The 27,255-nt window shown below is 34.9% G+C and overlaps 1 protein-coding gene across 1 annotated transcript; it reads right to left on the minus strand.

Annotated features, from left to right (window-relative positions):
* Window positions 1-5,947: 5,947 nt before the first annotated feature.
* On the minus strand, window positions 5,948-22,277 carry LOC120636570 (locomotion-related protein Hikaru genki). Its single transcript, XM_039908106.1, has 10 exons — window positions 22,061-22,277; window positions 21,214-21,305; window positions 20,580-20,682; window positions 17,951-18,033; window positions 16,990-17,146; window positions 16,236-16,409; window positions 15,127-15,255; window positions 14,095-14,241; window positions 9,366-9,575; window positions 5,948-8,469 (listed from the first exon to the last, which is right to left on the minus strand). Exons 1-10 carry the CDS (start codon window positions 22,134-22,136, stop codon window positions 8,204-8,206), a joined length of 1,437 nt encoding a protein of 478 aa, XP_039764040.1. The 5' UTR covers window positions 22,137-22,277; the 3' UTR covers window positions 5,948-8,203.
* Between the last annotated feature and the right edge of the window lie 4,978 nt (window positions 22,278-27,255).

Consider the following 27,255-nt stretch of genomic DNA (forward strand, 5'->3'; position numbering starts at 1 on the left):
AAAGTATTCGTAACTTAATTAGAATTTTAGAATTTTCTACTTTATTCAAATAACATAAAAAATATGCTGGATATGTTAAGTTTTTTAACAAGTTATGTGGCCCTGCGACACACAACTCGATTAAAGTTTGTTTTCGATATTATTTGTCCTATCTACATATTCCTCTCTTCTTACTAACTGACTAATATGAACATAAGCATAAAACAGAGATAGAACATAGGACAACCGTATGCTAGAGTGAACGGTTTCTGATAGTGACGTCTACCTACGTAGACGTCACTATCAGAAACGTATGGACCTGGAAGGACTGCGTCAGTAGCGATCAAATGAAATCTGATTGTTTATTCAAAATCTTAGATTAACAGCACTAATTTATTCATGCAATTAATTATGGTTATGTGTGCCAATTTATCTCATCAAAAAATAAAAACCACCAACATTGCAGTTTGCACAATAATTTTCCATTGAAATTATTGTCTACTAGCGACCCGCCCCGGCTTCGCACGGGTGCAATGCTGATACTAAATTAAATACACTACAGAAAAACTATGAACGTTGTATATAAAAACATAGCGGCCCGCTCCGACTTTGCACGGGCATAAAATATATATGCCTATGTCACTCAATGAAAACATGATTAAAATCGATCCAGTATTTTTGATTCATTCATTACTGCCCTTGGCCTGCACGCTTTAAATTTGGAGTAAAACAATTCCTCTTTCCCTATACTTACTATGAAGATTTCCTGCTATCTTTGGAATATCTAAATTCATACAATTTTTATTACATTACACATTTTTACTTATTTACTTTTTACATTTTTACCTAGGTATTTATTTTATTTTTACAACAATTAATATATTACAGGATGTCTTTATACACAACGTTCACAGCTTTCTTGTCATTAGACAATACAAACATGTTTTCTCTTGAGGTTACTCTTGAAAGAGCGACATACAGTTGGCCATGTGAAAAACAGTCAACGCTCAAATCTAAACCTGCAATGTTGAAGGTTTGACCTTGCGATTTATTAATGATCATTGCAAAAGATGTCTTTACCGGAAACTGTAAACGTTTAAATTGGAAGGGAAAATCCGATGGTATCAGAGGGATTCGGGGAATCAATACATCTTCTCCGGTACCACATCCTGTGAGTATTGTGCACTCTATTATGAAAGTTTTCAGTGATTTTATCAGCAAACGCGTGCCATTGCAAAGTTTAGTTGGATTCAGGTTTCTTAATAAAATAACAGGACAACCTACTTTCAACACCATTTTGTGAGGAGGGAGTCCAGACGGGTTCAAAGAGTTTAGAAACTCTGTAGGAAAATGAACAGCTTCTTCCAAATCGAGAACAGTAGCCACCGAGTAGTACATTTTCGTCGGCGCATCAATCTTTGAAAGAATCAAGTTATTTACCTTATCTACTTGTTCATTAGTTAATGACAGAATCGCTCTTTCTTTAAACCAAGATATTGTCTTGTAACTTATGTCATCAATGTCAGGATAGACTTTGTTGACTAACTCTTGGATGTTGTCTATCAAAACACAAAGGTTTTCAAGGTTAATCCTTCCCTCACTTTGTGTTAATTCTCTATTGAAGATTCTGTTTCTCTCTCAACTCTATATCTATCCCTAAGCTGACTGAGTCGAGCTTCACGTTCTGTTGACGATTCTTCATCTCTTTGTGAACGTACTCTTCTAGCATTCACTGAACTACAACCTATGTTCGAACGACGACGTCTTCCAGACATGACTTTATAATTTCAGAACAAAATTGACTCAGTGCTAGACTTATGTATGATTACCTACTTAATTTGATAAGGATTAATGCCGTATTGCTTAAAATAGCTTCGTAAATAAGCCATTTTTTCACGTAAAAAGTAAACAATAAAAATGGTTAATGTGGGTTATCCCTAAAATATAAACATATACCATCGCGGACTTTTTTGTAGACCTTTTTATGGTGTACAATACTGTAGTACATTAATTTGATCTAACTCGTAGGGTTTAGGCAGCGTTATTGCTAAATTGCTAAATAAGCCCAAAAAAATAGGTTAATTTACGACATCACGTTAGAAACCTCTAAAATTAGCAATGTTGCCTTAGTATATTATGCATGTTTTATACATATAAACCTTCCTCTTGAATCACTCTATCTATTGGAAAAAACCGCATCAAAATCCGTTGCGTAGTTTTAAAGATTTAAGCGCACATAGGGATATAGGGACAGAAAAGGCGACTGTGTTTTATACTATGTAGTGATAAAGGTGGAGTGTTTTAGAACTACCATTTAGTTTTGCAAATAAGGTGAATAACTAGGAAAATTTATTGAATTTAATTAAATCAATGTTTTATAAGCATTCGAATTCAATTAAAAAAAATTACCTAATACTCGAACTGTTCGCTGCTTATAACCTAACTTTTTTGTATAGTTTGACAACATCGATAGTAATATTGTTTGATAAATTCGATTAATTACCGTTTGGTTACTTACTATAAGACCTTGTATGACCCTTGTCAAGCCTGCAGCACACGTTGTTTTCTTTTCTTTTTTTATACATTGGATACGCAGTTTTTGTTTATTTTACTAATTTTCGATGCGAATGTTTTATTTTTCTATTTTTATATTATGTTAATTTTATTAGCAGATGGGGGGTAAAAACAATCGGTACCCAGTGTATTAAGACACTAGTCATTTTAATTCTACAAAGTTTATTTAAATTAATTTACTACCTTATATTATAACATTGAATTTCTTATTTTAAATTGTCTTTGACCAGTACGGGGAGGTGTAGCCAAAAACCAGATTTATTGCTTTTGAAAAGGCTCAGGGATATTTATTACAGGTTATGCATTTTAAGTCTTTCCTACTACCTTATGACAAAGCAATCTCTGAACAGTCAGACAAATATATATACTTTTAGTAGTTAGTTAGTAAATTCAACTCTTTGACCCAAACAGTTGAAGGAGAACAAATAATCTCATTGCCTCTAGACAACTTAAGAATTAAACCTTGTTTGCTATATATATATATATATATATATATCAAAGTAAATAGAGCATTGAATATTTATTCACTCAAACTGCACAACTGTAAAGAAAAGTTATTAATTGGATAAAATCAGTAACCTATGATAAGCCAGAGGCTCTCTTCCCGATTATGAAGTAATGGCACACGCACGTATCCATACACATATACGCACACACACACACACAATCATTCAAATACGCATACACATAAACACTTGCACAGATCACATAATATGTGATCTGTGCAAGTGTTTATGTGAATATTATTCACCTACTTGCATGATTGATTTTGCAGTCTAAAATATAAAATAATTAGCGATCCCTCGCGACCTCGTGCCCGCGTATAAGATCTCGTAATCTAAAAGATATTCTGATGTCGCCGCGGACTGTTTTTTAGAACTTTAAAAGAGGAACAATTCCGCCATACTTACTATTAAGAATTAAGAACATACAGCATCCTCATTCAGCAATTATTGCATGCCTTGCAAGAAAAGAGAAGACGTCCCGAGCACGTCTCACTTCAAACCCGCTTACTCATAAAGTTTTCCCGTTTTCCCATTTTCCTCATTTTTGGTAAACGTTTAGAACATTAGAGGTAAAATAAATACTGTCAACTGCTGAATTAATGAAACACTACTAAAGTGAAGTGGTTTTGTATCCTTCAATATTAGTCCAGTACATGTTTTCCCCTTTCTTAATTCTGGGCTTACAACATACGTCCGTCGTTTTGGCGTGATGTTTACCGTTTACGCATCACACGCATCGGAATCTATTAGAAGGGGATATTTTTTGATTCTTTCTCAGGGGAAGATGGGGTCCCATATTCATTGTAAAGCGAAAAACTTCTTTCGCAATATGATGAACTGGTTTCTAAAGACAGGCGTAATCCCTATCAGAAAACCTGATAAAGACCCATAAGATTTTAAACGTCCCATGCTCTTTCCTCTGCTTTGACAAAAATTATGGAGCATATTATAAAAAGTCGACTGGAATGGATATTGGATAGCAGAGGGTTGCTTGCTAAATCCCAGTTTGGCTATCGCAAGGGCCTTGGCACAAACGATACCTTAGCATTCTCCCTACGAAAATTCAAGTAGCCCTTGCTAGAGTACCTTGCGGATGTATTCCTGGTAATTGCAGCAGCCTATGATAATGTTACTCTCTCGATACTACTGAGGCAAAAATAGCAAGAGCTGAGCATATCGTCGAGACTGACACAGATCATACTAATCTTCTCTCATACAGAACTATCCTGGTACGAATCCAAACCCAAAATCTTACCACCAGAATGGTCTGGAAAGGTCTCCCGCAGAGTTCTGTTCTGAGTCCACTCGTACCGTCGATACGGTCGATCTCGAAATATCCGTGGAGAGTTTTTGTGACGTATTGCAATATGCTGATGATGATAGGCTAGAGAAAACTCAATAAATTATAATTTAAATACCTAAAAATCATCCTCGGTGCAACGATGTCTTCCTCCACCAATGTGAATGTGTTGACAATCCTATTCTACGGGCCTAATATCTCAGTGATCGTTTTATTTGTACGATTTATTACTACTACTATCTTCTGCTGTCTTAAGTTCTTTTAAATATCTTCAATGTACACAATTTGACCTGTTAGAGTTTTATTATAAGTACAGATATAGATTCTCATACATTCTTAACCTTCTAAGTATTGAAACAACAAAGCAAAAAAATAAAATTGTAAGTAATAGGTAATTATTTTAAATTAAAGCCATTTGAATAATTCTTTTTATTCATTTGCTACATATTGATTACTTAGAAACATGGTTAAATATAGAAACATGTTTAAATATAGGAACATATATAACGAAGGTACATAGAATCTTATTAATTAAAGTAACAAGACAAAAAATATACTCTCATAGTAAAATAACAATAATTACTATTATTATATCTAATTAAAAATGATATTTTTTATTATTATTGGTACCCTTTTTTGTCGACACTGCACCAGAAAAAGGGTAGACACATATTATATTAGAGATTCTATATTAGAGAATAATTTAGTAACATTTTCATAAGACTTTTACTTTACGGCTTAAAATATTAACAAGAAATTGACAAGAATCGATAATATATAGTCAAAATCGTTAGCAGTACATTTCACTACCGCGACCTTCTGCGTCGGTGGTAATAGCTACTTTCTCGAACCGCGACTTGAAAGATTTTTCCTTATTTTGCAGGAGGCCAGTTAAGTGAAATGAACTACACAGTACTATGATAAAAAAGTAATTTATCTAAGGCGGCACTGACGTCAACGAGGGTTATGCGAATCGCGGTCGAATCGATCAAGTACTCGGACCATATTCACATCCTGGTACTGCAAGTTCTCTCACCTCACATCCTGTCAGTTCGGCGATAATATTAAAATATTATAACACTTTAATACAAACTTGTTACTTTGTACTTCTCTTACGCCCTGACTTCAACAAATCAACTTGATTAGTGGCACAGTTGCAAGGACAGAGTGTAACATCGGCTACTTTGTATTCCAGGAAAACTAAATGTTATAATCCTAACCATAATCAACACTGATAAAGTTTTCAAATATAAATTAAGCAACAGATGTAGATATCTTAACAGATAAATTTATGTTAAACATCTAATATAATATTATTTGTAACATTTAACGCATAGAAACTGATTTTTATTATCAGAATAGAGCCAAACTGAGAGAGCCGCCTTTAGAAAGCTTATTTTATTACTAAGTATAAGCTTATAATATTGGAATATAATTTTATTATTAGAATATAATAAATTTTATTGGAATATACCCTACTTCCGTCGAGACACTACAAATATTGTAAATAGATTATATACTTATGTAATTTAAAATATCTAGAAGTGACGGTTATCGTAAAATGTAAATATTTCTTAATGTTTTCATAAGACTTTTATTAAACGGCTTAAAATATTAACAAGAAATTGACAAGAATCGATAATATATAGTCAAAATCGTTAGCAGTACATTTCACTACCGCGACCTTCTGCGTCGGTGGTAATAGCTACTTTCTCGAACCGCGACTTGAAAGATTTTTCCTTATTTTGCAGGAGGCCAGTTAAGTGAAATGAACTAAACAGTACTATGATAAAAAAGTAATTTATCTAAGGCGGCACTGACGTCAACGAGGGTTATGCGAATCGCGGTCGAATCGATCAAGTACTCGGACCATATTCACATCCTGGTACTGCAAGTTCTCTCACCTCACATCCTGTCAGTTCGGCGATAATATTAAAATATTATAACACTTTAATACAAACTTGTTACTTTGTACTTCTCTTACGCCCTGACTTCAACAAATCAACTTGATTAGTGGCACAGTTGCAAGGACAGAGTGTAACATCGGCTACTTTGTATTCCAGGAAAACTAAATGTTATAATCCTAACCATAATCAACACTGATAAAGTTTTCAAATATAAATTAAGCAACAGATGTAGATATCTTAACAGATAAATTTATGTTAAACATCTAATATAATATTATTTGTAACATTTAACGCATAGAAACTGATTTTTATTATCAGAATAGAGCCAAACTGAGAGAGCCGCCTTTAGAAAGCTTATTTTATTACTAAGTATAAGCTTATAATATTGGAATATAATTTTATTATTAGAATATAATAAATTTTATTGGAATATACCCTACTTCCGTCGAGACACTACAAATATTGTAAATAGATTATATACTTATGTAATTTAAAATATCTAGAAGTGACGGTTATCGTAAAATGTAAATATTTCTTAATGTTTTCATAAGACTTTTAGTAAACGGCTTAAAATATTAACAAGAAATTGACAAGAATCGATAATATAAAGTCATAATTTTGAGCAGCGCATTTCACTACCGCGACCTTCTGTGTCGGTGACAATAACTTCCTTTCCGAATCGTTAAAATGAAAGATTTGTGCGAGGAGCCTCAACAAAGAGGTAGAGAGAGATAAATTGATCGAGTAATCGGAAAGGGAAGACGTTGAAGGAACACTTTTTCCTTCGGAATAAGGTATTTGTTGCACAGGAGGTCAATTGAGTGAAATGAACTACGCAATATTATGGTAAAAAAGTAAACTTATCAAAAGCGGCACTGACGGCAACGATGGTTAGGCAAATTTGTTGATAGGTATCGACATGGACAGAGATTGCAAGTTTCCACTTCAAATCCCGTCGGTTCCGCAATTTCTAATATGTAATTCTAAAAAATGTTAGTAACAACCATAACACTTTATTATAAACTTTTCAAAACAAAGAGGCTCTTGGCCCAATAGTTAAGGTTTCATAGCAAAAGACTGTAAATTGTTTTTAGTTATAAAAAATTCTCAAACTAAACTCAGTCCAGAAGAAACAGTCTCAAACCTCTATTTAGTTAGTAATAAATGTTTTTTAGTACTGATGTTAAATTTATTTTAAATCAAAGCAATCCTCAAATAAAAAAGTCAGTCCGGGAGACACATAAATCATATTTGCTGGCACTAACGCGTATCTATTGATTTTTTTTTACACAGTTGTAACATATTCTTAGCGCCCTGATCTGAAGATTTTGGATAGATTGATTATTATTAATTTCTGGGGAAGACCGTACAGTACCGCATATAATTGGATCTTTAATATCGTTCCAGGTCATAATCGTATGTGCTAGAACGATGTTAAAGATCAAAATGAAACGTTTATACTTATATTGTTGTGACTGTGGTAAAAAACTGTAAAATAAACAGATGTTACTGAAGGACCACACATCTGTAAAACTATACGGTAAGGTGTGTACACCTACCTAAGTAGATTCAAAGTATAAATTAAAGAACAAGACCATACAAAAATTTATAACATGAAGGAAATAAATGCAGTGGGAAGGATACATATACGATATAATACGTTGTGTATGATATAAAGCAGCCTGCTTCACATTTTCAACAAAATCTCCTCAGTTACAAGAGTGTAGTGGAAGTATTTGTTTATGCTCATGTATAGAAATGTTCGTAATATCCGCTTTACTTCGTCGGTATAAGGCCGGACCGGGCCGGCCGGAGTAAGAGGCCCGCACTCTTGCCGTCTCGTCAGAAATATCTTAAAGAGGGTTTGGTAGGAATGTGAAGCAGTTTACCTCAGATCAACGCACACGGGGCTGCCTTTGGACATCGTTTACTTTAAACTATTCATTAAAGTTGACAAACGTCGTGTTGTCATAAAAAATAGTATCCGCTCGAACCACATCCGACGGCTGCATGCAGAATGGTGGGGGGTGAGACCAAAACCCAGACTCGGTGCAGACGATTGAGCTTTCGCCGACGATTTGATATCCTGAGCTGCAATCATACACCAGGAGGTCGCCGACTTGATGTCTTCTATTTTTGGAGGCGTCAACAGCTGACAATCGGCCTCCGTCCAACAAGTGCGGAGGACTAGGACAATATATGGCTGCAAACAAAAAATCCTTACATAATATTGTACGAAAGTGCGTTTGTTTGGTTCTCCTTACCAAACGCCCTAACTAAGCAACCAATCAACTAAATTTTTGTCATGTAGTTAGTTTAAAGGATGGAGAGTAAGATGGGTTACATCCCAGATAAATAAACGGTTCTCAGGGGATTTGCATAAGACCGTTATAAATGCGGATGAAAACAGGGGCAGCCGCTGGTAACTTTCTATAAAGCACAATCATAAGCATAATAATATTAAATCGTATAAGGACTGGGTCATACAACAAACTGGCGCCGACTCATTAGTTCTAACCGTTGGAAGAACATCTTCTTTTAAATGTAAACAGCGTGTAACCGAATTAAGAAATAATGTTGAAGGAATCACCCTGTAAAAATATTTCAACAAAAGAAGCATTGTTATTTTTTCATACAAACGAATTAAAAACTATCTAGGTGTTTACTTAACAACAACAACTCTATTGAATATAAAAGACCGACAAAGGATAACAGATCGGGGTACGCCCACATTTTCTGTCAAAGTTAGTACTAAGTTTTGGTAAGTGGTCAGTTGTACGTTTATTATCCACGTTTTTGATACGTACCGCTAGGATGTGGAACGCCCTCCCGGCAACTGTGTTTCCTGCCACGTGTAAGAGAACCTCCAAGGCTAGAGTGAATAGGCTTTTTCTAGGCAAGTGCGCTCCAACCTAGACCTCATCATTGGTTTCTAACGGGCATGATTGTCGTCAAGCTCTGGCCTATCGTTAATAAAAAAAAAAACAGTTGCAATTTTTTTCGCTACTGAAAGCTAGTTGTAGCACATTGTATTCAAGCTTGATTTATATAAAAAAATCTGAAGATTGACCAAATGAAATAAATATAAGGAATACTCACGCACACACACTGGGGCTGCATCAGACCATCGTCCATCGGATTCACATTCCAGGCCAGGTCGCCCAACGAGTCGGTAGCCCCATGCGCACGAGAAAACAGCTCGCCCTCCGACAGAGGTGTTGTACTCTTGGAGGGCGGCGTGAGGACCCGGGTCCCGCAACTCTGGGCAGATAATCGGCTCGCAAGTGGGTGCTTCGGACGACCACCTCCCTGCCGGCGAACAGGTGAACTTGAGCACGGCGCGCAAGGACCCTGTGACGTCAATTACAATTTGTCTCTCGCTACCTGAGTCAGCCTTAACACGGCGGCTAAAGCCGTTTGTTGTTGTTGTCTATGTTTAATGCATGCATGAATTTCATTTCTAATTGTACTTCTCACTTCGATCTCCACAGTTGTATATAATGGAAAATTTAATCTCTAACGTGAATTTCAAAAAAGGTCATATTAACGATGGTAGGTCACGTTAATATGACCTTTTTGAATTCAATTCATATACGTATAAGTATATAATATATTTTTGTTTTAAAAGAATGGAAAACGAATCCCGAAAAAACCCGGGTTAATTTTAATAAAATCAAAAAAAAAATTGTGGCTTATTGTATTATCAGATCGAATAAAAATGGAAATATCGCAATCCGGCAGCCTAGTCAATCCATGGGAAGGCAACCGAGTACAGTTACCAATAATGATAATTTTGATATAAGTGTGCTAAGACGTGCTATATCTCCATCTTGGCAACGACTTTAAAATGTAGAAAATATTTATTTCTTGCTTTTTTTGTATAAAAAAGTCGGTTCTTTTATGTCAATTATATTTTTAAAGTTAAACTTCTTTAGGCGCGACTAGGAAGTAACTCCGATTTTTTGACGGAAGTAACGCTTACGTCAAATGTCTGTGTAGTTTCCGCTATTTAAAAATAATAATTTGGATTGGTCGTAAGTATATGTCGTATACTCAGTGGCGTGCATTGCATATATGCAAATAAGCAGTGCATACCCTACCTTCAGGGTCTTACTGTTACAGAGCCTTCAGATAGGAATACTAAAGTTTTGTAATTAAAAGTACACGAAGTTAAAAATATATGAAAGCGCCATCTAGTTATGCGCGGCCACACTTCTAGGTCAATCGTCGCTAGACTGGGGTATGGCGTACAAAATAAAATTTACTATATAGTAGTATATTTTATTTGGACGCCATACCCTAGTATCTTCGTATTTTAATTTCTAACCGTGAACGCTAAACATTTACCTTTTAAAAAATACCTAAATTATTATTTAAATGTCATGTTATCGATTGAAGAAAGAATCGTTCTGTTAGATGTGTGCGTGTGAGTTGGTAGTGTGTCGTGTAATGATATAGTCGTGTGCTTGTACTTACAGGATTAGCATCGGTCGTGTGTGGATAAATTTAATTAGAAATTTTGTAAATGTGGGTGTCTAGAATCACTGCTTACGGAACTGACTTGATTTTTTTATGAACAAAATGATTTGATTGGTTTGTTATTGTTCTTAATTGCCATTATTATTTTTTAGGATTAACAATAATATTAACAAATGCAAATACCTTGCAGTGTCTTAAGAAAATTAAGGAACTAATATTATCGAATTAGTCTTTCGTTTTAAAAATAAGTTATAAAATCAAACGCTGTCTGAATTATGAAAAACCTTTTCCAGTAATCATTGGAAAGTGAGAAAGTTTACAATAAATATGGTTTTTATTTATTGTTGACATCATCAAAATAAAATAGCGTTCGTACCTATACTTACAAAAAAATTAAAGACATATTTTGACTAATTTCGATTGCAATATTTTCATTAGCATATTCAATGGCTATTATTTATTACCTTCGAACATGGTATATGACGTTGATGATACATTCAAATGTATCAATTCAGTAACTTGTAAAAGTTTGTGTTGTGATTGTTTAATGTGTAAAGTTTTATTTATAGGTTATTCATTTATTTTATGATGGAAGCATATTCGTGCGGTCTTTGTTTTGGTTAAGTGTGTCTGGAAAAAGTGCTTAGATACTACTTACTTTAATTCCTATCCTTATATCGTTAGATTAGCTAACTAAACTTGCCTAAGCGGCTGTGTACACACCAATCGTTTATTTTGCTTTCCTTTTGTTTTATTTTCCAATATACGAAATGTGTGGAATGATAAAGGATATTGCGATCTTAATAATTTCCATAAAACCGCTAAAAACAGGATGTGTCGGAAAAAACTGTTATCATTATCAGTGTGCTTAGAAAATGCTGCCGAATGGTGTGTCATAATTATGAGACGTAAATCAGGGTATGTACTTTATTTTTATGCTTTATTCAGCATTAAATAGACGATAGTATTAAGTCTATCAGAAATATAACTTTCGTGAAGTCATTTGATTAAATACTGACATACTTACCTAAAATCTAAATTTTAATTTTACTTTATTTTAGTGGTGTTTAACCTTGTGCATAGGTACCTACCCTGGGACTAAGGGCTATGCACGCCACTGCATATACTCCAAGCTTCTTGACTTATACGCCAGCTAGTGGCAAATATCATAATCAATTAGGATTATTTGTTTCCAATATTTTCAAACAGATCAATTGTGGATATCAAAGTAAATAAAAATTCAAGAATTAAAAAAAAAAAAATTAAATTGTAAAGTTTTTTGAAAAACTTGTTTGTTAAATTAATTTTATAATAAATAAATTATTAATAAATTTTCTGGCGATTGCAACATTCTATAATATTCAATGACAAGGTTATATTGACATGTGCTGATCTAACTTTCAATTTTCTACTCTCAATTATTACTATTTAACAAATGAAAATATTTATAAAATGTGACAGTGATATTAATGATTTTTAAATACTTAGAATATAAAATGAAGTAGTGAATATTAAATGAAATGGCGGAGTCCCAGGAACATTTTACTCTTTCATCAATCAATAAATAATAATAAAAGTTTTACTTCAATCGCGCGTAGGTAAAAGGTTACACGCACACACTTTTTTTTACGCTCGAGGTAGCATAGGTTTGCAAACACATCTAAGTTATTATAACCGAATGTCAACTGCTCATAAACTTCTTCAAAATATTGCGCTTCCCAAAAGCGGGGCGTTACATGCTTGAGGAGTGTTCCCGGCACTGCACCATCATGATTTGAGCTATATTACACGTTTCATATAATCAAGTGAATTACTAGAGTTTCTGATCGAATTTACATATCTGTTATTCGTGTATGTACTGAGTAGTACTGTAGTATTAAATTTGGTGATAAGAGCAAATTTATAAACAATTTTGCCATCTCACACCAGTTTAGTATATTTGTAGTCCTTTTTTTTAAGTTAGCCCTTGACTGCAATCTCGCATGGTGGTAAGTGAGATGGTAGCGGGCTAACGTGTTAGCGAGGTTATACTATTGAACCGCCCTTATCGGTTTTTACGCGACATCTTACAGGAACGTTAAATCGCTTAACCGGTGGTTACTAGCCACGGCCGAAGCTTCTAACCTCGAAAATATGTAAAAATAAATACAAGGTATGTAAGTTATTTAAGATATTATGGATGTGCACTTCGAGTGTGCGTGCCGAGTTGTTGAAATAGCCACTATATACCTACCAAAGAAGAAGCGGTGGTAGCCCAGTGGGTAGGCGCTCGACTTCATTTTCGGGGTGTCGAGTTCGCATCCCAGCACGCATCTCTAACTTTTCAAAGTTATGTGCGTTTTAAGTAATTAAAATATCACTTGCGCAACGATGAAGGAAAACATCCTGCATGCCTGAGTTCTCCAAAATGTTCTCAAAGGTGTGTGAAGTCCACCAATTCGCGCTGGGCCAACGTGGTGGACTACGGCCATTACCTCCTTCTCGTTGTGGGAGGAGACACGTGTCCGGTGTTATACTTATTATTGCGTAGTTCCGGCGGCCTTCCGTGGTCTTCATCTTTAGTTTCACTTGTCCGAATGATGCTTTTCGATAGCGAAGTTACTTCAAAAAATACTCAAGTCGCTATAGGTGTCCCTATAATATTTGAAGAGTTCCCTCATTTTCTCCAGGATCTCTTCATCAGATCTTGACGTGATGAAAATGGGACCATATCCCATCCCATTTTCAACACGTCAAGATCGTAAAATTATTTTACAAATCGGTTTATAAATGACAGAGTTTTGAACAAACATACATAAAAAAAAAAATCATTTATAATCTGTTATAATAAGAAATAAGTGACATCTGTCTGTCGTTGTCACTTATACGTCATTGTGAGAGGAGATCCGAGGAGAATTCTCGTCTTCGTTACTAAATTATTGCGAATCATTCGTTGCTCCGACAAGCTACGACCCATAGTCTCTGTACCTTCTTCAAAAACTCTGAAATAAAAGTGTTAAATTGCTGCTACGCCGTAAATTTCCCAACACGCCGCACCACCCGAGACAAAGATCAGTGCCATGAAGAAAACGAAAGACCAGGCTAAGATTTTACCTTGACAAGACATGGTGAATCAAAAGCATGCCAGAAAACATTGGAGAAAATGACGTGGGTGGTTTTAAATCAACCAATAGGAAAAGCGACAGAAACTGATTATTTGTCATGCAGACTGCTTTCGTATGGCCGCTCACTTCCATTCGGATGTGATTTCGAACGACATTTGGTCAAGCTGCCTCACCTATCTTCAATATCTTGCTCTCTACCCGTCTCGCATATCGTCAATATTGCTTGTGCTGCGGCTTGAACTCACCGTCTTCCATACAGCTGACAGCGGAGGCACCGTGAAGGCGGTAACCTTGGCTGCAGCTGAAGTGGACGGTGTTTCCGAGCCGCGACCCAGTATGCGAGAATTGGAGCATTCTGTGGGAAGAAGAGTTGCGGGAGGGACATACTATGCCTGGAACAAAAACCCCGCCGTTATTTACATCACGAATCACATTATTTTGAATTGGTTACTTTTTTATTGTCCATATTGCTGCCTGGATTTATCACCATCATCATATCAACCCATTACCGGCCCGCTACAGGGCCTGGCTCTACTCACACGATGAGAAAGGGATAAAGGCCTTTGAAGAAGTCCACCATTGAAGAAGTCTCAGGCATGCAGATTTCCTCACGATGTTTTCCTACACCGCTGAAGCAAGTGATATTTTAATTACTTAAAACGCACATAACTTTGAAAAGTTAGAGGTGCGTGCTGAGATTCGAACTCGCCCCCCCCGAAAGTGAAGTCGAGCTCCTACCCACAGCGCTATCACCGCTTCTGCACTGATTACGACTAATCCGCATCTCTTATTGTATGGCAGTTTATTTTTTATTAATGTATGTGAACATGATAAAGTTTGAGCATTTTAAAAACTTACATGGACATTTGTAATTTGTATATAAGCGTATAGTTTTATTTTGGCACTCAATTAATTGTGAAACCTTGTACCCCAACTTGGGAGACGAACTAAATGCCTAGTGTGATTATTTCTACCTAAGTTTACCTATTCGATCGCTGAAATTTCTACTTTTTATAAGGTATCGAAGGAGCGCCATCTAGGTGCAATACTGAGAAACCACCCAGCCACTAGATAGAGCTTTTTCGATAGTAGTTAGAAACACTCACACACCTGGCACTGAGTTGTCCGAATTTTGGTAGGTTCAAATCTTAACCGTCGGTCGGACAGTTTTCAAATTCAACATGAACATTAATTCGTTTAGTTGTAAGGAAGACAGGCCGTATATCAGGGGGGTGAGTAGCGGGTGTGTCGCGGGTGTTCTAGGATAAAAAACTCACTAACAACTTTAACGTAGGCCGTGTGCGTGCTCCCGGAGGGGGTAGTGCACGTGTAACTGCCGTTATGGCGTAGGGTGACGCGCGTGAGCGACACACGGTAGTTCGACTCTCCTTCCAGCGTCGACCAGCCTGCAACAATACCGAAAGTCAACAATAATAATAATAAATAAGCTGCGACAATACACACGCCATCTAGCCTTAAAAAGAAGAGTAGCTTTTTTCCCCATATTTTAATACGCCGCTGAGACTTTGCGAGAGGTTTAGAAGAGAAAAATTTATGCTTTAGAGATGTGGTATTGGAGACGTATGGAGTCTCACGGAACGAGTTTCACACCAATGTTTCCAGTGTCCGAGAACTCGATATCAAGCAACGTCTTTCAATATAAGTGCATAGCCGCATATTGAAATACTTCGGACACGTCTCCCGGAGAGAAAACAACTCTAAAAACGCCTTATTGTGCAGAAGGCTCTAGAGAGCGCGCGGATGGACCGATCAGATTAAATCTGCAGTGGAAGGTCCCTTGCATGAGAGACAAGGACACGGATACGGGCACAGACACGGACAAGGACATGGGCGCGGACACGGGTACGGACACGACACGGACTCGGGTTTCGAACACTGGCACGGACAGAGACACAGGCACGAGCAAGGACACAGACACGGACCGGGACACGGGCTCGAACACGGGCACGGCTAATAAATACATTATCAGTATCTGTGGCAGAGGCCGCGACTCCACCGCGTCGGTTTGAAACACAGTATTTTTAAGCTGTAGGTTTGAACTTTGAAGTTTGGAAATGGAACCATAATCTGAGTATTCAAGTTTAAACTTTCAAACTAAACCTATGGTAAATTGATTCATTAAATTTAAAAGAGATGTTCTTGGAAACAGTAACAATGATAAAATATTGCAGTTGATCATGGATGACGGAAACAAAGTCTAACTTGAGTTTGTGTCGGTCTTCTGTTAGTCAGATAAGTATTCATTATTAGCCTTAGAGCCCCAAAGTAACAATAAAAAGAAAATAATTTCTGGATCCCTGTTTCGTTGTTGTTATTTTTTGATTTGTCCCTTTCAGGACAGGAAGTATATGGCTGGTACACTTACCGACATGGTTCTTTGCAGAGTTACTCCAGTTCCATTCAGGCTTCTGCGTAGCGTCGCGGGGCCACAAGCAGTCGATCCAGACGCTGCTGCCGGGGTAGATCAGTAGTTCGCCTTTGGAATCAACAAGAGCCGATCCTGCTCCCACAGTGTACTTTAATGTTGGCGGGGCGTCACCTGTGCCGCAGTCGATCATTATTGTCAGTGTTTGCACATAATAGAAGGCTAGCATTTCTTTTAAAGAAATATATAAAAATAAAATAATATAATAAAGAAATAGGTTTCGGAGAATTTAAATAAATAGTACCTTATAAAAATGAGCGCATTGACTAAGTTTTAAAGAGGAAAATATTTAATAATGTACTTTAATGTTGACTGCACTCGGAAATGTACTAGTATTATATTGTAAATATGAATATTAACGGTAAACATTTTGGATATTAACAATGGGAATGCATGGCCGATATTAGTATTGTAAACATTGTGTAAAACAGTGTTACAGATTATTTTATTAGTATTGATTATAAGATGGCCGCCAACATAAAATAGAGTACAATAATAAATTTTAAAGTACTAATAATATAGTTTGCCAATTTACATTTAATAAAGTTCAATAAATGAAAATAAATAATCAAAAGTGTGGTAAAGTTAATAAAAACCAATACATTAAAAGTTTTTTTTCTTTATGAATGCAATCGCAAGATAAGTAAGATAAAATTATTGTAAGTAAGATTTCAATGTTTAGGTTCTAGTGTACCTGTATTGGTTAGTGTGGCGGTCGGGATACAAGTTGGTATTTTGCTCGACCAAGCACCATTGTTGCAGCGCAGCACGTTAACACCGGAAAACTTGTAAAGGCCAAATTCTTTGCATCGAACTCGCACCTCCGAGCCGTGCGCAAACGCCGAATAATTCTTCAGAATGAAAAAAAAAAATCTTATATGATAAAAGCTCAACGACTACTTACTTACTAAAAAAACGCCTTCATAAACGTTCTTAGGCATAGTAAACATGTTCTATAAGTTTAGCGCCCGAATCCTTTGTGCACCTATACCACGGTACTATTATGTATACAGTATTGTAACTTGTAAGGCTGTATCTTTGAAATACATGCCTACCGCCGCGCGGTACGTAAACATGCGATAGGGATGCCCGCTTCCAGCATTTTAATTACATTTGCCTACTTTGTGTTTCCATTTAGTTTTGCGATTGTAAATATACTTTAAGTGTTAATAAAAATGATTGGTAGATTTAATTCTATCTAGTCTATGATTGTATAAGAAATCGAAACGAAATGCAAGTTAAATAATCTGCATTATCATATAAAGTTGAAAATATGAAATCAGGAAATCCTTTACTCTATTAACTTTATTTACCTACTAGTTAGTAAAATTATTTTAAAGTCTTGCCTTTCAGAGCTTCCAGGTAATCTAAAAAAAAGTTATCCCAGCAATCAGAAACAGCACAATATATCCTACCCGTTATATTTTACATGTACTTGGAACTTATTTTTAGTGAAAAAATGGCGTGGTAATCGTTACAAAAATTAAAAAGTTTGTCCCTGCGGCACAGTCGAGACTGTCTGCATGCCGAGCGCATGCCGAGATAGAGGCGTAGCTCGCGCATCGTTCGCTTGTATGACGTTGGAATACTGTATACACATAATATAACCGTGCCTATACCATGCTATGATAAACTATTCAGACCATGGTACTCACCACAATTTTTTTTTCATACGTGATTGTCAGATTGGGGTTTTGCCTCATCGGACATTCCCGCAGGATTGGCCGAAATCTGCCATCTGTAATAGAGAACACGTTGTACACACAGCGTTTTTTGTAAATAATATAAATCTTATAATACAAGGAAACCGATAAAGAAGAACATAACAGAAAATTAATTTTAACATAAAAAAAATATTCTGATGCTGTTAAAAATCACTTCTCAAGCCTTCTTTTTTAAAATGAGCATACATTTATTTGAGTTTCATTCGTATCAAGATAGTTGTGTGTGGGATTGCTTTAATATAACAGTAGCTTTAAGACAACAATTATTATAAAAAATATTTTTATACCTAATTAAATAAGTATATAATATTCTTAACCGACTTAAAGATGCTCCGGTGTCGGAGCGAAACGTGCGTAGAGAGTTCATTGCCGAAGGTCTGTTTGGTGTGGAGTATAAAGATTGAAGAAATTAAAAAATAATTATTAAATAAGAATAATAAAAAATTACACCATACAGATTCTCCTGCCTTTTGCGGAGTATAGCACATTAAGCTTAATTTTAACCTTCTCTGTGAAACCTCAGACCTAATAGTTTTGGAGTAAACCATTGCAATAGTTTTTACTGAAAGAAACCAGATACAGCCCACTTCATTAGGTGCGCGTCGCGTAGCGTAGGTACTACGCGTGTCATATACGGTTGTCATAAGTAAACACTTAGAATGTTTTGAATTCGTTTGTATGGGAGAATAAATATGCTTCCTCTGATAATATATATTATTTTAAACATTTGAAAAAATTTGTGTCATCAGAAATAAGTTAAGACGATTTTTCAAAAGTTATATGACGGTTTATTAACAAATTAATATAATTTTTGTGGAAAAAATGAACAATTTACATTTTTTTTTACCAAAATATATCGCAATTTTGTCAACCTCATTGTACCTACCTAGAATAAATAAACCTTACAGTCACAATACGTGAACCTGTAGTTATTACATCTAGTAGTTCTCTTTTGTTGCTCTCCTGAAGTAAAATACGAGTAGGTAGATTGCGTTTGCCCTAACTAACGTCGCTACGTAGTTTTTTTTTTAATATTTAGTTTATACACTGTTTTATTTAATAACTAGCTGTGTCCTGCGTTTTCAACCGTGTCAACTACGGATCACAGCGTAGTGCTAAAAACAACAATGTCTAATGTAGTTCGGATTGACAGTTCCAGACATACAAACAAACTTAAGTTAAGTTTTGATGCAGATAGTAAATGTAGCGATTCAACTTTATAATCGACTAAGGTATGCGGCCATATAATACTTAGTTACCGGAGCTTCAATTACATAAACATTGACAATGGTAGTAGGAGCATCAAATGTTAGTCAAGCAAAGTGGTCTAAGTCAGTAAATGGTTAGGTAAGCAATTTTTTTTTTCTATCATTTGCTTAGCGGGCACGTCCTTATTCACCTGGCATGTCTGCATGCACTTCCTTCGTCTTAAGTGAGAAGTTTGCTTTCCGATCGCTGAGGGGTTCAGTCCTGTATCTCCATCAATATTGAACAGATCTTCACAAAATGTGGTTCTAATTAAACTAATAGTAAAAACTTTTCAGTGGAAGAAAAATTATTTAAATCGGCCAATGAATGGCGGATTTATGGAGTAAAAACGACAAATATTTTTATCGCATATCCCCTGCGAACCTTATAGTTTTTCGGGATGAAAGTATATTTATTTTAATCAAGAGTATCAGTTATAAATTTACCAAATTTGCTTTCAAATCCGTTTAGTAGTTTTTGCGTAATGCGCGCAAAAACAAATAGACGAACTGAAAAAAAATTAAGAAATGTATTTTTGCGTACTCATTTTTTTGCAAACATATTTATTTATTTATTCCCATCTTACATTTTTGTCATTACAGGAAAAAGTTATCCTAATACGACAATGTAATTTTGAATAATTAATTATAATTTAATTTTTTAACTATTTAATGTACCGACACGGCTAGTCTAAGATTTTATTAAATGTATAGATATATTATAAAGTAGCTGTTGCCCGCGACTTTTTCTGCGTTTGATTTTGTTTTTTGATGTGGCATTCAAGTATTCAGTATGTGTACAAAGTTTCACGAGGACCGATTACGTAGTTTTTGCATAAAAGCGTAACAAACAAACTTACATTGACATTTATAATATTAGTAGGGATTACTTACTTCCCAGCTTCTGCTATTTGATAAATTGATCGAGCTGTACTTAATACTAGCAATCCTCCCCAGCGTCGCACGGACATCGCATGGCAAACTTAAATTTCTTGGCTTTTCTCTACTATGATATACATTTATACCTAGTGCATATTAAATTAGTCTATCCATTGCTAAAAACTGCATTAAAATCTGTTGCGTAGTTCAAAAGATCGAAGCGTACAAATAGCAGGAGCGACTTTGTTTTATATTAATTTCATAATAATACAGACAACTATGTCCACTACCTATCTGTAATGACCATAAGAATATAGCTAGACAGGCAGGTATGTAATATATTTTCCGGTAGAATAGTTTCAGGCAGAGAACCCGATGCGCATGCCAAATGATTATGATGCAAGTACTCAGTTCGGATGATCATCCAGTCTTACTTTGAGTGGCAGAACATAGCGGCCCCACCCAGTTACCATCGACACACTTGATCTTGCAAATGAGTCTTTCATTCAATGGCCCGATAAGGCCGGGAAATTTCACCTGTTGAAAAAACACAAGTTCCAATTAGGTACTGAGAGGAACTTACGTTTGCAATTATTATATAACGTACGATAGAATGAAAAAAGCGCATGTATTTAAAATCGTTGTTTAATATTCGTGTTCTGTGAGCTTGAAGGCTGTTTTCTGTGTAAAAAGTGACTCAAATTTGATGGGTTATTTATTTATATCAAAGACTTTTATACCTATCTGATAAAAAAATCCCAACCCTGTCTTTGGTTTACACTTCTTCTCTGGCTCTTCTTTAGAGAACTCATAATTATTAAAATAGACAATTATCCCTGTTCTGTAGTATAACCGTCTATGGTGTGTTATACCACAGAGTGTATGGGCGCTTGTTAGAGGATATCAGATACGAGCGTAACGGAAAATGTTAAAAAAAATAAAAAATTTGGAAACAAACCTTCATCTCAAAAATATCAAATAAACTTTGAGGTAAACATGAGTAACCCAGCGACTCCCCGACACTATCCCTCATACCCAATGATATACAAATATAGAGATATCACTTACCTCCGAAACTTTAGCAAAATCTGAACGAAATCGATGAATATCAAGGTCAACATCCACACTCGTGACATCAGGCAGAGAGCATTTATAGTCATCTAAAACGGATACTCATTTTTCAAATAAAAATATTTAGCCATAAGTTGTTTAGGATATTTTTAACGTGCTAAGAAACGAGATTTCGCTATTCGCTATTGCTCAGCATTAGCTAACTACGATTTATATGGTATTAAAGAGCGCCATCTAGTGACCGTAGACAGGTTTTGAATCTATTGCGCTCCTTCGATACAATATAAATCTTAGTTAACTTTAACGCGATCGAACAAACGTAGGTAGGAAATCTCACACTTTGCACTCCGGTGTGCTTTGAATCGAGAACAGCAAGCACATCGAACCGCTGATAGTCTCTACAAACAGAGAATTTACGCTTCTTATCTGCTTATAAGGTGACCCTAGTCAGACCAAGAATTAAATTAAATTAGATTTTTTTTCGTCACGAGATTTAAATTCACCAGACCTGGCGAGAGAACTTGGTTGGGAACGTAGCGACTAGTGAAATAAGTGAACTAGAATTTAAATGAGAGTGAACTAGTTCTCAACTTCATACAAGTAACGACCCTTTTGATCTAGGTCGTTCCCGAACAATTTACAACACTAGACCGGACACAATAGAACTGCAGTTACCTTCGCGCAATGTACCTAAGTCATATTCATTGACTTATATGTACCTATACTTCATGGTCGTATGGATTATAGTTATGTAATGCATAAATATATTATTAAATGAGTTATTTAGCTAATATGGTGAAAATCGAGCCACGAATGTTTTGTTGTTAAAAATGTAATCACTTACCGGCAATTAATATTTCGTTTTGATTTTCGCAGAACGATGCTGTAATAAACAGCACGAAAAGTAAAAATTTATTCATTTCAATTCAGAAGCTTCTCGATATAATAACAATTTCTGTGCATATACAAATGCTTATAAAAATGTGAATAGATTCTTTTTTATATTCGCAACACGTCCGTCTCCTTCAGCATTATTTTAAATTCTGATATCTGTTTCGGTATCGTTCAATGAAAATCACAGATTAAAGATTAGTGAGATTGACGATTGAGTGCGCGTGCGCCTCAAATCGGTTGAAATGCACAGACTATTAAGATTGGTTGTGTGCGCCACAGAGAGAGTTAATAGTTGTTTATGCAAGTGTTGTAAAATAAGGGGTTTTAAACACGAGTGTGGGTTTAATAATATCACATGAGTGTCTCAATGTCTAATTATCAACAGTTGCATAAAAGACTTTATCTACTCCCATAATATGAAATCTGCCAGTCCTAGTAACCTTTTATCATCCATTACTGAGTGGATACAAATAAATTAATTATTATTAACCGCAAAATAATAAATCGCCGATGTTCTCGGCGGAATATTTATATTTAACACTTCACTATTTTTATTTTATATGGAACTAGCGGCCAAAAACCACGCCAATCTAAAACTCCGTTGCGCTGATTTTGAAAGACAAATGCGGAAAAAATAGCGATGCTATCCGTTAGAAGCTGTTTGCTTTTCCGGGATAAAAAGAAGACTATGAGCTAGGAGACTATATTGTAGGTATCTCTGCCAAATTTTAGCCAAATCGTTTCATTCGTTGTGGTGTTAAAGCGTAACAAATATCCATCCAAACATACATCCATCCATCCATACATCTATTCTCACAAACTTTCGCATTTATAATATTAGTAGGATGATACGCATGACAATATTCATCAGATCTTTATTAAAATAGGACAATACATGCTTGGTATTACACACTATCAAATAAAAAAAAGAATGATTAAAATCGGTGCAAATTTAACGGAGATATGAAGTAAAATGGATAAAAATTTTGATCCCATATCCCGGAGGAAACATATTGTTTATCGGGATAAAAAGTAGCCTATATATACCCGGAATATCAGCTACATTAACTAAAGTTACTTAATTTTATTTAAATCCGTTCGGTAGTTTTCACGTGATGCCCGGACAGACAGACAGACAAAAATTAAATAAAAATCTGTTTTGGACTCAGTATCGATTAGAAAGCGGTCAAAATTTTAATATATTAAATGTACAGAAATCTTCCAGTTACAGTTTTATTATAAGTATAAATTTGAAAAATATATTTCAAAATCTGGCGGTGTGCTGTCAAAACTTGAATCGCTATTTTTTTGTAAATAAAACAAAAATAGGTATTGAGATAATATATTCAGAACTTCTTACAAGAGGTTTTTTTTAAGAAAAATAAATATCTCCATACAAAGGAATTATAGAAGAAAAATAGTATAAAACCACATTCTATAAAATTCGTAAGTTCGTAATTGAGAATTACTTCCTTATTATTATCACATATTCCTAAATAATGAAACTAAACTTCAATGGGGCCCACATTTAAATAATTTAGCGAACAGATTTAGTTCTGCAGCATACGCGGTTAAAAAGATTCGTCACATGACAAATATAGAAAAAGCAAGGCTTGTGTATTTTAGTTATTTCACAGTATTATGTCCTACGGCATTTTATTATGGGGTAATGCTGCTGATATAGATTTTATTTTCGTCCTGCAGAAAAGGGCTGTTCGTGCGATACATAAAATGGGCCCAAGAGAGTCATTACTCACTTGGCTTGGGATAAATTTAAAGATGTTAAAATAATGAATGTCCATAAAAACATAATTAATAAAAATAGAAGCAAAAATAAACTCGTTGTACAGTTTACTAGGCTACATAAAATTGCTTATTCATTCAAGGGCGATTGTATGTTATTTTATAACAAATTACCGAATGAAATCTTTTAGATGTCTCTCAATAAGTTCAAAGTTTATATAAAACGTAAACTTGTAGATAAATTTTATTATAACGTTAAGGATTACTTTAACGATAAAAAAGCTTGGGTATGAATTGCTCTAACCTTATAGCTAAATATAAATTTACTGTAAGATGGTGATAACAAAAAAAAAAAATTACCCGGCTAAGTTTGTTGTGGAACCCTCGTAGCTTTAGGTTTAAGTTGGCGAACTAAGTTATCACCATCCCCTTACAATATGTAAACATATTAAAGTCAAAGTCAAAAATATCTTTATTCAAGTAGGCCCATAGGTGGCACTTTTGATGCGTACATAAGAACTACACGGTAGTGAGATGATGGCGATAACCACATTCGTAAACTTAAAACTAAAGCTACGAGGGTTCCAAACGCATCCTGGTCTAAGAAGACGCCTACAACAAACTTAGCCGGGTGTTTTTTTTTTGTTATCACCATCTCACAATGTCATTTTAAATTATTAGAAGAGCAACCTGGTTAGAGCAATTATTTACACCCAAGCCTTTTTATCGATTACGTAGTCCTTTATACTATAATAGGACTTTTCTATAAGCTTACGTTTAATACAAACTTTGAACTTTTTAAGAGTCATCTCCAAGATGTCAATTGGCAGTTTATTGTAGAATTGCATGCAATTTCCTTTAAACGAATTATGAATTTCATGTAACCTAGTATATTGCACTGTAAGTTTATTCTTACTTCTAATGTTTAAATTATTGCAGTCACATTTTTTCTTAAATTTAGAAATGTTTTTATGAACGTACATTAAATTTTCAAATATGTACTGACTATACACTGTCATTATTTTAAAATCTTTATTATATGTATGAACGCTTCATAAGTGCCTGTGATAGGCCTACATGAATAAAGAAGTAGTGAATTTGAATCTAAGTATATTGTGTACCACAGAAAATTTACAAATATTACAAATAGAATAGTGTTAAGGAAGAAAGTAAAACTTGACGGCCTTATCTCTATGCAGCGAAATTATAATTAGATTTTCACTAATAGTATATTACACAATTAGTTAAATAGATTTGATTTTACAGTTGAGGCGGTATGAGGCGCGTGAGCTGTAAGCGAGCGCGATAAGGAAGCCGAGAGTGTAAAGCAATGTATCGTAACGCGTTACATACGAATATTTTTTTCACACTTATAACGAAAAACATAGGCTTAAATACGATGTCAGAAAATAAATTTTTATATAGGTTGTAAGCAGCGAACGATAACGGCTGTATATCGGTTTACGTTGCGCCATTTTTCGTAATTAAATATTTATTAATATTTTATTAGTTTAATTATTAATAATTTAAAATGTCCACTTTAACTTGGAAAGCAGAACAATAGTAGATTTAATTCCGCCTGGAATAATAATCAAGGCAGGAATCGCGAGTGAATAACCGCGGTCTATGAAACCTGCATACAGTGGAATAACAGCGAAAGAGGGCTGCTTACTTTGCTTTTTTTATTAAAAATATAATAAAGGGAATATTTTCATTTTTAAAACATGTTTAAAGTAGTTGTTCATTGTGAATCCCTATCCCTATCCCAACCCTACTAATATTATAAATGTGAATGTAAGTTGGTTTGTTACGCTTTCACGCAAAAACTACTAAGCCGATCATCATTAAACTTTGTACACATATTCTTAAAAGTATTAGAAGTAATTTAGGATGATTTTTATCCCGCAATTAAGCTCAGTTCTTTTGGGAGAGGGGACGAAAGTTATTGACGATTTAACACCATAACGCCGTCAAATGATAACCGATTCAAATAATAACTTTTGTACTTACTTTAGAGATTATAATGTCTGTTTAATTTTGCGTAGATCTGATGAAATCTGATGAATTTGATTGGAGATAGACAACAATTTAAGGCTTAGTCATCCTAAATACATAAAGTGCTGCCACATTTATGAGGCCCTAGATCTAAATAAAAGTTTTCAGAAATGTTCTTCATTCCGTTTAGCATATGACTTATTAGCATATCAACTAATAATGCGATTTCGATTCTTCCTTTAACGATTTCTATTCTTTGTAAGTGACAGGAGGAGCTGAGATTGATTATACAGTCCTTTTTAATGTTATTTATTATGTGGATTGTTTTTTTTTAAACTACGCCTAATCTTTTTTAATATAAGAATACACAACTTAAAAATTTCAGTACCTCGTAAACTGAATGCCACATTCGTCTGTGTTTGTTTTTGTATGTCTTTCGAAATACAAAAACAAACACAAACGAAGTCGCGCAACAGCTAGTAATTCCATAGAATTAAACTTTCATTTATCATAATTATTGAGAAGGTAAAATGATTTGTTCATTTAAGTAAATATTTTTAGCTGCATAAAACTTCTTTGTTGGTTTAAAATAAATAATCTATATCACCCGGCTAAATTGAAAGTGGTCCATCTTTATGGGTACATATAACTTGCAGTGAGGTACAAACTAAACTTATTCGGGTCATCATAAATAAAGCACAAGTACGGTAAAAAACATGTTATTAAAACACGAGTGTCTAATTTCTCGGATAAGAAGCCCTAAATCGATGTAAAAGGTTATCTTTACGAGCAAGGATGATGGGAAATTAAATAAATCTCTGCGACAATAAATAATTTTATTAATTTTATTTCGAAACATTCAGAATTAAAATACGAATAGTTTACAAATTACAAGTCAATTAACATATTATATAATAGACCTAAATTGTATACTATTGAGTGTTACTGTTATACAATAAACTCGAACTATGTCCCACCTCTAACCGGCACTATGACCTGCTAACCGGCATGGCACTATACTCTGAGTCGTTGTCCGGCATGCAAGCACCACAACAAAGAACCCGCGTTGGAAAACCACTGGAGACCGCTGTAGCACGTGAGGTAAGTTTTAACCATTTTCGTTAAATCACAATTTTAGAATCGATGTATATATAAATCACTTGAGAATAATAAGTTTATTTATTAACACAATTCACAATCACACTAGGTAGTTGAAGAATTACTCGAACGAACTTACTTTGGCATCTAGTGCATAAAAATATAGCTAGGCAAATCAAAACACCCATTTTAATTTTCAGATAAGAGTGCTTGCTTTTATGTCGCAGTAATAGACAATCGCCGCTAAATAACATTCGACATAGCCGCCATGACACTAGGCATGGCTGTCTATCATTACGTAACACTTCC

The sequence above is a fragment of the Pararge aegeria genome, chromosome Z, assembly GCF_905163445.1.
Source record: "Pararge aegeria chromosome Z, ilParAegt1.1, whole genome shotgun sequence".
In the NCBI taxonomy this organism is placed as follows: Eukaryota; Metazoa; Arthropoda; class Insecta; order Lepidoptera; family Nymphalidae; genus Pararge; species Pararge aegeria.